This window comes from Diceros bicornis, chromosome 10 (assembly GCF_020826845.1).
Source record: "Diceros bicornis minor isolate mBicDic1 chromosome 10, mDicBic1.mat.cur, whole genome shotgun sequence".
Classification (NCBI taxonomy): domain Eukaryota; kingdom Metazoa; phylum Chordata; class Mammalia; order Perissodactyla; family Rhinocerotidae; genus Diceros; species Diceros bicornis.
In genome coordinates this window covers 80,548,396-80,560,911 of record NC_080749.1, presented here as the reverse complement: position 1 = coordinate 80,560,911, position 12,516 = coordinate 80,548,396, and the positions used below count along the sequence as shown (strand labels likewise).

Genomic DNA, 12,516 nt, shown 5'->3' with positions numbered 1-12,516 from the left:
GTCCAATTCTAGTATAATTGCCACCAACTATAGTCTAAACCACTATCACCTTTCATTTGGAAAGCTGAAAGGATCTCCTAAACCTATTTTGCTTATCCAGTTTTATCTCCAAGCATTGTCTATGCTTAAAACCACAATAGCTTTCTTAAGTTCCTTGACCAAGACAAACTCTTTCTTGCTTAGCCTTTGAACATGCTTTTCCCTTGACTGGAAAATTCCTATTAATTCTTCAGTTCTTAGTTTAAAAGTCACTTTCTCAAGAGTCCCTTCCCTACTCCCTGGACTAAATTATATGTCTCTATCACTATTCCCATGCAATTTTGTACAACTCTCTCATGGCACTTTTCATAATAGTAATTAATTAGAATATATTTGTCTAGTGTCTTTTTTCTCTTGCTAAGCTTTAAATTCAATGAAGCAGGAAACTTACTTGTCCTTTTTATACCCAGCATTCATCATAGTGAGTAAAATATGTGCAGAACAAATGAATAATGCTAAATAATTTGAAAGTTATTCTGTAGGGAAAGTGAGTCTTAAAGGTTAATAAGCTGAAGAATAAAGAAATAATTGTATTGTGTATAGTTATTCACTAATTTATTCTAAAGCATTTATTTAGGTGTTAACTTTTTAGCAGGCATTATGCTAGGAACTAGGTATATTAATACAATCCTTGCCCCTGAGGAGCTCAAATCATGATGAGTAAACAAAAGGATACCATGTTAAATGCAGAGGTAAATACAAAAGAGTGAATATCTAACATTATGTAGGGGGAAATAAAGAGAGCACTTAAAGTCAGAGATTGAGATTGTTATTTGAGTAATGAGAGGAGTTTGCCATGCAGAAGAGGAGAAAAGATACTTCTAGAATAGAAATCAAAAGGGTTGAAATAAACTTGGAATATTGAGAGAACATAGGAGTAAGAATGTATGAGAAAAAGCAAACCATACAAAATGGACAATAGTTTCCTGATCAAGGTATCTTAGAGTTATTACTATTGGAATTAGCCTAGCTTTACAGTAAACTGTGCTAGTAATCAGACTCAAAATTTCAATCATAAAGAAACATAAAAGCCGACAATAGCAGGAAATTTAAATAGCTGGACTTATTTTGATAAATCCTAACATAGTTGCTCTTGCCTCTTTGGGCCATGGTTTCCTTATCTAAAAAATTTGATTAGATGAGATAATATCTTAAACATCTGCCAGCTTTAACACTGTTTGATTTTATATTTTAAAGGTATTCAAGATAACCTACCTTCTGCAAATGTAACTGTCACAGTTTCTCTGAGAATATTCCCGCTGTCTGTAGTCCATTGAAGCTGAAAGGGGAACATTTATTTCAGTAAAAATAATAAAGCATTTATATTGAAAAAATATTTTAAAACATCAATATAACTGTCATATTTTATTCAGTCATAGCATAATTGTGCTTTATTCTGTAACACTCTCTTCACTTGTTCATATTTTCAAGCACTATATACTTTACCATCCAAATACATTAGTTTCCCAAGTTCAGATAGCAAAAATTTGGATAATAAGTGTCCATGGCAAGGACCATTGTTAACCAAATCTGTTTCAGTTTCTGAATTTTGGATAGTGAATAATTAAGAGTTTTGGATAGCAAAGAATAGTAGCTCTAGCTTAAAAAAATCTGAATTTATTCAGTTACTGAATTTGGATAGTAAAAATCTGGAGAGCAAAGAATATTGCTAGTGAGATTTTAATGCTGTAATCACTGCCTGTATCAAAATCAGTAGTTTCTGGGTAATTTTATTAATCTCTTCAGAGTAGGCAAAATTTCATAGAAACGACCAACATTCAGGGGGAAACGACAGTATCACAGTATAAGGTAAAATTGATACACAGAGATGGCATATGGAACCAACATCTAGTTGTGTATTCAAGTCTGAACTATTCTACTTAAACTTGCCCATCTATTTAAAAAAGAGGGGGAGATATGCATAGTATGTACTCAATGTCTGTTAAATGAATAAGATATACTTTTTACAGAGATAAAATATGTTGATTTTTAAATGAAGATTACTATTGTTATTACAGTCAGAGTTGGAAATTCACTGATTTTTCTTCTTGTGAGAGTAATAAAAAAAATTTTAGTCAAATCATCTGAGAATTCATAGTGTTTACGTTTTAAGAAAAAGATACTACTATTTTTTCTTATATCACAGTTTTTTTATAGGCCCTAATAGCAACCATACCTATTAGGCCATATAGTAATATAAGCTAAGAAAGATTCTGTAATAAAACAAGGAAATACAGTTGTAATCATACCGTTGCTGGAATAATCTCTGAATTACATACATTATCTCCATTTCTCAAGGATTTCTGCACCTCATGGATGTGATTTTTTATATCATTTACAGTTGGAAAAAAGGATAAATTATGTCTTTCAGGTACTTCATCAGGTTTGAACAGTTCCCTTTCCACAAATTTTCTGGGGAGAATATAAAATAGAATAAAAACACAAACAATCTAGCAATATACTTTAGATCAAAGGAGAGAAAAAAGTTCTCTTTTATCATAAATTTCTGTAAAGCATGGTTTACAGCTTTATAAGAAATTGATATTTTTCTACTTTTAATTTTTTCCATACATTAGATCATAGAATTCATGTAGATTAAAGAAATGTAATATTTTCATTGGTTAAGCACCTGTATATCTTAGAGTGGGCTTTGACATTTTTATGAATTTAAAGGAATCACTATTTTCAATATAAGTATGTTTTTGAATGCTTATTACATCAGGCCCTGGACTGAACACTTCACATCAAGCGTCTCCTTTAACCCTTACTATAATCCTGGGAGGTTAGTACAATTATCATTCCCACTTAACAGATGAGGGAACTGAGGGCTGCAGAAGTTAAATAATTCGCCCAAAATTATACACCTACCTAGTAAGGAAGAGAGCTTGGGCCTACACCCTGGTTATTTGCATGGACATCACGTTATATTGCTTCCAAAAGGTGCCAATTAACATCATATGAAATATGATCTGCTTGAATTTTACACGTAGACAAAAGAGAACATAGACACAGAGGGCAGCATTGCCATATAATCATATAAAAAAGAATACACAGAAGAAATGATATAGTTCAATATATATATGCTTTGTGCATTACATTAGGTAGACCATACTGCAGAGCTGTATTATACCTCTGTTCTTAAGATTCATGTTTAGTAAATAGTGGATGGCTTTACCAAACTTTGGCTCTGTTCTAAAACTGCCCCAATGGAAATAAATATAAAATGTCGAAGAAAGCTGCTAAGTAGAAAAGCCATTTATTAATTAAAAAATAATCCGAGGCGCGCTCCGCTGCGGCGGCCCGGGGTTCGCTGGTTCAGATCCCGGGCGCGCACCGACGCACTGCTTGGTAAGCCATGCTGTGGCGGCGTCCCATATAAAGTGGAGGAAGATAGGCACCGATGTTAGCTCAGGGCCGTCTTCCTCAGCAAAAAAGGAGGAGGATTGGCGGATGTTAGCTCAGGGCTGATCTCCTCACAAAAAAAATAAATAAATAATCCGAGGTGGGTCAGCCCCGTGGCTCAGCGGTTAAGTGCTCGCGCTCCGCTGCTGGTGGCCTGGGTTTGGATCCCGGGAGCGCACCGACACACCGCTTCTCCGGCCATGCTGAGGCCGCGTCCCACATACAGCAATTAGAAGGATGTGCAACTATGACATACAACTATCTACTGGGGCTTTGGGGGAAAAAAAAAAAGGAGGAGGATTGGCAATAGATGTTAGCTCAGAGCCGGTCTTCCTCAGCAAAAAGAGGAGGATTAGCATGGATGTTAGCTCAGGGCTGATCTTCCTCACAAAAAATTAACCAAAAAAATAAAAAATAAAAATAATCCTAGGAGGGGCTGGCCCGGCAGTGTAGTGGTTAAGTTCTCGAGTTCCACTTTGGCAGCCCCGGCTTTGCCAGTTCAGATCCTGGGCGTGGACCTACACACCACTCGTCAAGCCATGCTGAGGCAGCATCCCATAAGAAGAGCTACAACTCTACAATTATGATACACAACTATGTACTGGGGCTTTGGGTGAAAAAAAAAAGGAAGATTGGCAACAGATGTTAGCGCAGGCCCAATCTTCCTCAAAAAAGAAAGAAGGAAGGAAGGAGTGTTGTTCAGATCAGACTACATAATAACTAGTAGGAACAAGGTCAGTTTAGTACCAGAAACCATGATGAAGAGCACGAGCTGTAGAGTTAGACCTAGATTTCAGTTTTGCCTCTACTTCTTAAGCCAGTTACTTAACCACTCTGAGTTTCCATTTTCTCATCTGCAGAATGGAGATAAATACACTGACTTTACAGAGTCATAAGAATAAATGAGATTGTGCATATAAAGTGCTTAGCACAATATCTAGCACACACATAGTAAATGCCACATGATAATAATTATTATTATATCCTGAGTATCAATAAAATTGGACCAGAGTGCTACACATAAAATTTCATTAGACAAAGAATTATCCATATTCTTTCATTGTAATAAAATTTAATTGCATTTCAAATAGCTTAAAATAAGTATCTTGGCCTAGGTTTTAAAATCTCTGATTCTAAAAAGGTTTTTTTTCTGGGTTTTTATTATATAATTCAATTCATATATCATTTAGAAATAATCCAATTTGCCAAATCTGAATATGGAATGTCTCAGATGAGTAACTCGAATCATTACTCATGGCTTGCCAAGCATCTGCTGGAAAATGATCAGTTCATAAACAAGATTATTTTAATAAGTTAATAAACTATACTCCTCATCTACTCTGATAGCATATATCTTGCAAAATGTCTATAATATTAAGAGTATTATTTAAACCAACAAACAAAAATGAAAAATGTAAAAACAATTCGTTTCTACTGTACCTTAGCTGTTTCCTTACTGCATACACTTGTTCTATTCCCTGTGATACTAACTCTTGAATCTTATGTGCTACTTGAGGATGTAGACGTGAGGGTAATGTACAATTCTCATCTCTAATTGCAGTTTCCTCTTCTTCAAGAGAAGACACAGGAAAAGGGGAAGGTGACAAAGGGAGGCAAGGAGTCTCTAATTCATGATACTGATGAGCTTGCTGGGTAGGTAACTGTACATACCACCTGACAAGAGAAAATATTTAAAATTATATTACTAGACAAAGGCAAGAATCATAGTTAATTATGTTAATACTCATCAAGATAAGGAATAATCTTTTAAGAAAAAATTATATATGATTATCATATTAGATTAACATAAATAAAACTTTTGAAAATAATAAATTAAATAAAATTTAAAACATCCTCTGCTTAACTCTTCCAAGATTGGCTTTATACTCAATTAAATAAAAATCTTTATAAACCTTTACAGACTTTTACTATGCCCTAAAGTTAAAGAGGGTGTGGGATTTAACTATATATGAAAATTGTATTTTAAATTTCATATTAAGTAAATTTTACCTCAAAGTAATGAGACTTTAAGTCATCACCTTTGAGTTGCATTTTCCCATTCTTCTACCATTTTGTACCCAGATTACAACTTCTGTGTTGCACCTGTAATCCTTCAACCAAAGAGTGGATATAATTCAGAGGCAATCAAGACTGAGCTATGTGGGAGGATCTTCTCTGACAGGAGCTCAGGGAACCAACTCAAAGGTGAATACAGGTCTCTCGTACAGCAGTGCAGTACAAAAAACAGATGCTAGGAAAATGAACTGATCTGGTAGGATACTGTTTTTTTGTGGGTTTTTTTGGTGAAGAAGATTGGCCCTGAGCTAACATCAGTGCCAATCTTCCTTTACTTTGTATATGGGACGCCACCACAGCATGGCTTGATAAGCGGTATGTAGGTCTGCACCTGGGATCCAAACCCATGAACCCTGGGCCACTGAATCGGAGCACACGAACTTAACCACTATGCCCCCAGGCCAGCCCCAGGATACTGTTTTAATTGATATTTTTGTACAAAATGCTTGCACTGACTGATATTGCATGACTTGGAGCCTAGTCAAAAATTATACACGATGTTCTCCAAATGAAGGATCTAATTATTGACTCTATTCATTTTTCCTATATCTGAAAGATTTTTTAAAGATCACACAAAAACTAGATTCCATATACTTAAATCCATTATAGAATTGCAAATTCTTCACATGGACTGACACAAAGGAAAGTAAGAAAGAAAGCTAATTTTTTTTCTTATTTAAAACCTGAAGCATAAAAGATATAAAACAGAATTTTATGTAGAACTTAGAATTCATTTCTGGCTGCCACAAGTAATGAAGGATGAGTTAAAAAATATACAGGCAAGTTTGGCTCCTAATAAGTGTCTGAAACAAAGTACACAATATATAATGAAATGTGTTGCTAAATATGTATTTGTTGTTTTGGGAAAACACTTCCATATGGTATATAGAATTCTTTGGTCAAAATTATCCACAACATTTGGCTAATAAACTCAATGGTTTACACAGTGGCAAGTCATTTTAATACTTAATGGTTTACACAGTGGCAAGTCATTTTAATACTTAGAAAACTACTGATGAGACATCTGCCTTATAAAAAGCATTTCTTTTTTTTTTTAATAATTTATTTATTTATTTTCCCCCAAAGCCCCAGTAGATAGTTGTATGTCATAGCTGCACATCCTTCTAGTTGCTGTATGTGGGATGCGACCTCAGCATGGCCAGAGAAGCGGTGGGTCGGTGTGCGCCTGGGGTCCGAACCCTGGCCGCCAGCAGCGGAGCGCGCGAACTTAACCGCTAAGCCACGGGGCCGGCCCTAAAAAGCATTTCTTAATGAAATAACTGGAAAACATAATTATAATTTCTTTTATAGAAAGAATTCTTGCAAATGGAGCTAATTTGTAAAATAAAAGAACTATATAAATGTCATACCTAAGAACACCACCAGCATCTACCAAGTTCTTCTTTAGCATGTTAAAGGCTTTTTCCTGCTCCATTCGGATTATTTTCCTATCAATTTTGGGGTCTGTAGGAACTCCATATTCAGGAAACTTCTGTACCTTTTTAATGTAAATCCTTTTTACAAGAAAAAGAAGAATTTGTTTCACTATATTATAATCTCAAGAAAATCTAACATATCAACCAGAAGTTTACTTTAAGCATTAAAGTTTAGAGAAAACTCAAATAATCTATAAAGCATTCAGAGGGTTATGTGAAAGATATGCCACATTCTCAGTGCATAATTAGCAAATTAACAATAATCATGACTTTAGTAAAAATATCTAAATATTTATGGATATTAACATTTTTTTTCTGGATTCTGCCTCTTCTCTATTCTCCTGGAAGCCATAAACCTCACGCCTGGATTATTTTAATAGCCTCCTTCCGAGTCTCTGGGCCTCCAGTCTTTCATTACCTAAATCCACTTGATACATCAATACCACCATCATTCTTCATATTTGTACTTCTCTGGTGAAGAACCTCTCTGCTCTTTAATCAGGTACAAATATCTTGGCAGCATTCAAGGCATTCCATATGATTCTAGCTTATTTACCTAATCTTACTTTCATTTACTTCAAGTATAAAATTGCATTTCCTGTGAAGTTTATCGTCTTAATATGTTCCTTCCTCCTCTGATACCAAATATACAAATCACACGATATCTTTATTTATATAGGTCTCCTAGCGTACAATATTTTCCTTCTAATTCTCTACCTACTCAAATTCAATCTAAACTTCAGCATCCAGGTTAAGTTGTACTTTCTTTCCTGTTAATGAGTTTGCATGGATATATTCCCTCTCTGAAATAGTCAGCTAATCCACACATTTGACACTGCATACTATACTATTATGTTCTCTAATAGTTTTTTGTTTCTTGATCTACTCCAACAACATTTTAAGTTACCTGTGATTAAGTAAAATCTTATACCTCTTTTATTCTCCCTCCTTCGCATGGCACCCAAGGAAGTTGCTGGGCACAGAGCAGATATTCAAAAGTACTTGTAGAATGATAGATAACAAAGTTATTTCTTCACATAGAGAGATTTTCTCTCAACTTATACCTAAAGTTTTAGATTTATCATATTTAAAAAGCAATTGAGAGTTTTGTTTCATGGTCAGGTTTAAATATTGCCTAACGTTAACATTATTAAATTAAACATGAAAAGCCTTCTGAACTGGCTCTAAAAGCTTCTTAAGAATGCTGAGATTTGTGATATGAGATACAACGCTAAAATAAAACGTTTCAAAGATCAATTAAATCCAACCTTTACATGTTATCTTTTTAAATTTTATTTTATCTGATAATTTAAAACAGTTTCAATGTCTGAAAAAATATTATTAAAGGACATTATAAAAATTTTTTATTGGTTCACATTTTTCATTCTGATTCAGAGCAATGACTACTCTGCAGTCCTATTCTACCTAAAACTTACTATGTTTGTCTCATACATTGCTGGTATAAATATAATTGGTAAGGTATCTCTAAAAATCAACTTTGCAATACCTGTCAACATTTAAAAAGAATATAACCTTTGCCCTAGCAATTTCATTTCAAGCAATTTATCCTACTGATATACTTGCACAAGTGTACAAATAGGTACAATGTTATTAACTACAGCTTTGTACATAATAACAAAGAATACTTTTCAGAGCCTACATGTCCATCATTAGAGGACTAATTAAGTAAATGATAATTCGTCTATAAATGGAATATTATATCGCTATTAAAAAGATGGAACCATGAAAATACTATGTTATATGTCAATTATACGTCAATTTTTAAAATTAATAAATACAAAGAAGGAACCAGTGCTTTTATGTACAGATATGGAGCCAGCTTTGAGAGATATTGGGAAGGAAAAAAAACAAAATGTAAAGTAGTATATGTCATTACATTCACTCTAGTATGAAGCATAATAGCTGTGCAGTTAATAACCACAATAGGCATTCAGAATGGAAATAAATCAACGTGAATTCATAGCAGGAAAGAAGGTACACCACCACCTAACTTTAAGGAAAGAAACTATTAGTAAGTTGTACTGAGACCTTCAACATTTATGAGAATAAGGAGGACATATATATATGCATATACACAGAATACCTTTGGAAGGTTACTCAAGAAACTAATATACTAGACTTGCTCCCTTAAAGAGGGACATAGGGAGCAGGGGTAAGAGGAAACTTAGATTTCACTGTTTACTTTTTGGTGCTATTTAAACTTAATAAAAATGTTCATATTAGCTATTCAAAAATAAGTATTTAATAAAAAAGAAATAAAAGAAAATAAAGCTTACCGGGCTGGACAAGTGGCTTTGTAGAGCTGACAAGACCTGCTTTCCTGCTCACTGATTTTTTTTAACTGGAAACCTTTTCTCCTTGGCCCATACTGACATTCCATTACTACGGCTCTACTCCCTGTGGGCCAAAACCAACTATTGATATTAATTCAAGTATCCATCTGTTCTGAATACTAGATTAAAAACAACTTGGTGGTGGAAATGTCAAAATCTATACTTTCAATTACACAACTTTAAGGAAAGAAAACATTAGTAAGTCTTACTAAGATGTACAAACACATAAATTTAAAGGTTTATTGTAATATTTACCAAATGTACCACATTATGGTAAGGAAATTGGCAAATATCACATTTACTGAATGTCAATTGATATTTACATACATACAATTTTAATGATACAATTTACCACTTTATAAGTAGATATTAGCAAATGTTAAACGTGTTAATAAATATTAAGGCATTTAAAATTTTATTTCCTTTTATAATTATTTATTTCCTTATTTCTATTTGGGCTGTTAGAATAATGTGATAACCAGCCTCTGAGAGGGCCCCCCATGATCCCTGCCTCCTAGTACTCATGTCCTTGTGTAATTCCCTCCCCTTGAACATGGGCTGGACTTATTAACTTACTTCTAATGAATATGGCAGAAGTGACAGGACGCTATTTTTGATATTAGGTTATAAAAGACTATGACTTCCATCTTAGGTACTCTCTCGCTCTTGCTTGGATTGCTCTTTCTGGGCGAAATCAGCTGTCATGTGGTGAGGCAGCTCTGTGGAGAGGCCCACGTGGCAAGGAATAAGGCCTGCCAACAGCACATGAATGAGCTTGGAAGCAGATCCTCCCCCTGTCAAGCCGTGAGATGACTGCAGCTCCAGCCAACACCTTAATTGCAGTCTTGTGAGAGAACCTGAGGCAGAACCACCTTGCTAAGCTGCTCTTGGATTCTTGACCCACAGAAACTGTGAGATGATAAATGTTTGTTGTCTTCAGCCACCAAGTTTAGGGTAATTTGTTACATAGCAACAGATACTACAAATAAGTAGATGTGAAAACTATACAGTTTAAGATTTTAAGTTGAAAATCCTACTCTATGTAGGGTATAGCAAACTTTTTAAATATAAAGCCAAAAACACCAATCATAAATAAAAATGTTAATAAAGCTGGTGTTAAAATTTAAAACTTTTAGGGGCCGGCCCGGTGGCGCAAGCGGTTAAGTGCGCGCGCTCCGCTGCGGCGGCCCGGGGTTCGCTGGTTCGGATCCCGGGCGCGCACCGACGCACTGCTTGGTAAGCCATGCTGTGGCGGCGTCCCATATAAAGTGGAGGAAGATAGGCACAGATGTTAGCCCAGGGCCGTCTTCCTCAGCAAAAAAAAGAGGAGAATTGGCGGATGTTAGCTCAGGGCTGATCTCCTCACAAAAAAAAAAAAAAAAAAAAAAAAAAAAATTTAAAACTTTTATTTAAAAGACACCATAAAAAAAGGTAAAAAGAAAATAACTAGTAAACAGGGAAATGCAAATTAAAACAACAGCAAAATACTATCTCACACTCTTCAGATTGGCAAAAATTAAAAAAATTGAAAATACTCTAAAACAACCAAATCCACTGATCAATCTTAATATCATAAAAAGGTGTTACACATAGGTAGCTATAAGAAGTACACAGCACACCTATGAAGTATTCTTGCAAAATACTTTAATGAAGATTAAATCTTCATTTAATCAAGCCTCTAGATCTAACAGTTTACAGGAAATACAGGAGATAAAAGAACATGTTAAACTACACCACAGAGATGGAATCCGCAAAATCCAGAATATGGCAAACTCTACAGGACAAACTACCTGGGGGAAAAGAGGAGAGAAATTTTTAGATGAAAAGAAATTTAAGAGATATTTTAACCAAATGTAATCCATGAACTTTGTTTGGATGTGAATTTGAATAGACCTATGGAAAAAGAATTATGAGATAAGTGGAGAAATATGAACACTGGACATTTTAAGACATTAAGAAATTACTGTTAATTCTTTTAAAGTGTGATAATGAGATTCTCATTCTTTATATATATAAATGTATATAAAGAGTACTTAACTTTTAGAGATATATACTTTAGTATACACTATATACTTTAGTAATTATAGATGTAATGATATGATATCTGGAATTTGCTGTAAAATCATCTAGGGTGGGGAATGAGGAAGTGGGTAGGTGTACACATGTATACATACAAGACTGACCATATGCTGACAGTCATTGAAACTGGATGATGGGTACATGGAGTCAGGGGATTTCATATATTATTACCTCTATTTTGATATACATATGAAAATTTCCATAATATAAAGATTTCTAAAAGTCTTACAATGCTAAGTCACAGAGTGAACACGAGAAAGGGAAATTTTCATACATTACTGAAAGGAGTAAAAATTAGTATAGGTCATCAATCTTTCATGTACGATTCTGAAATCTAAAAAGCTCAGAAAACAAAATTTTTTGGAACTCATTTGGATACAAAAGCTGAGGCTATTTATAGTCCTTATTTATTTTATATATGAGGTTATTTACAGTATTGACTTATTCCTCTTAAAGTGACTATCCATAAGGTATTGTGATATTGTCTATAGAATACTTGCTGGTAGTATTTTATAATATTACCATATTACATTCCAAAAATTCAGAATTCTGGAATACATCTGGCTAAAAAAATTTCAGAGAACAGATTTTTGGACCTGTACAACTACTTTAGAGAGCAATTTGAAATAATCTTGTAAAGATGAAATGGGCATACTTCACAACTCAGCAATTCCACTTTAACGCATACACTCCAGAAAAACTAATTAATTACATCTTTTCAACAGAAAACATATATTGTAGAGGTTTGACTACAGCATTCTTTGTAATATTGAAAAGTTGGAAACAACCTAAATGATCGTTCATAGAAAAATAACTGTGGTTTGGTCATATGCTGGAATGTTATATAATAGTTAAATTGAATTAACTAGGATCTATAAGTATCAATACGGAAAGATTTCAAAAAATAAGGGTTGGGCTGGCCTGGTGGCGCAAGCGGTTAAGTGCTTGCGCTCTGCTTCTGCGGCCTGGGGTTCGCAGGTTCGGATCCCTGGTGCACACCGACGTGCTGCTTACCAAGCAATGCTGCGGCGGCATCCCATATAAACTGGAGGAAGATGGGCACGGATGTTAGCCCAGGGCCAGTCTTCCTCAGCAAAAAGAGGAGGATTGGCATCAGATGTTAGCTCAGG

General features: G+C 34.5%; 1 protein-coding gene across 9 annotated transcripts in view; it reads right to left on the bottom strand.

The window, feature by feature from the left end:
- Positions 1-12,516, bottom strand: part of CARF (calcium responsive transcription factor) — a 58,749-nt gene that overhangs the window by 20,994 nt on the left and 25,239 nt on the right. For 7 of the 9 annotated variants that reach the window (XR_009221448.1, XR_009221447.1, XR_009221449.1 and 4 more), the window contains 5 exons: positions 9,251-9,371; positions 6,888-7,031; positions 4,882-5,115; positions 2,289-2,451; positions 1,255-1,318 (listed from right to left, as the gene is read on the bottom strand). Coding sequence is in view for 1 of the 9 variants with exons in the window: in XM_058549637.1 (XP_058405620.1) it covers positions 1,255-1,318; positions 2,289-2,451; positions 4,882-5,115; positions 6,888-7,031; positions 9,251-9,371 (726 nt within the window). In the remaining 8 variants the exon portion in view is untranslated. Of the gene's footprint in view, positions 1-1,254; positions 1,319-2,288; positions 2,452-4,881; positions 5,116-6,887; positions 7,032-9,250; positions 9,389-12,516 lie in introns of all 9 variants that reach the window. The other 2 variants (XR_009221451.1, XR_009221450.1) reach the window with 2 other exon arrangements.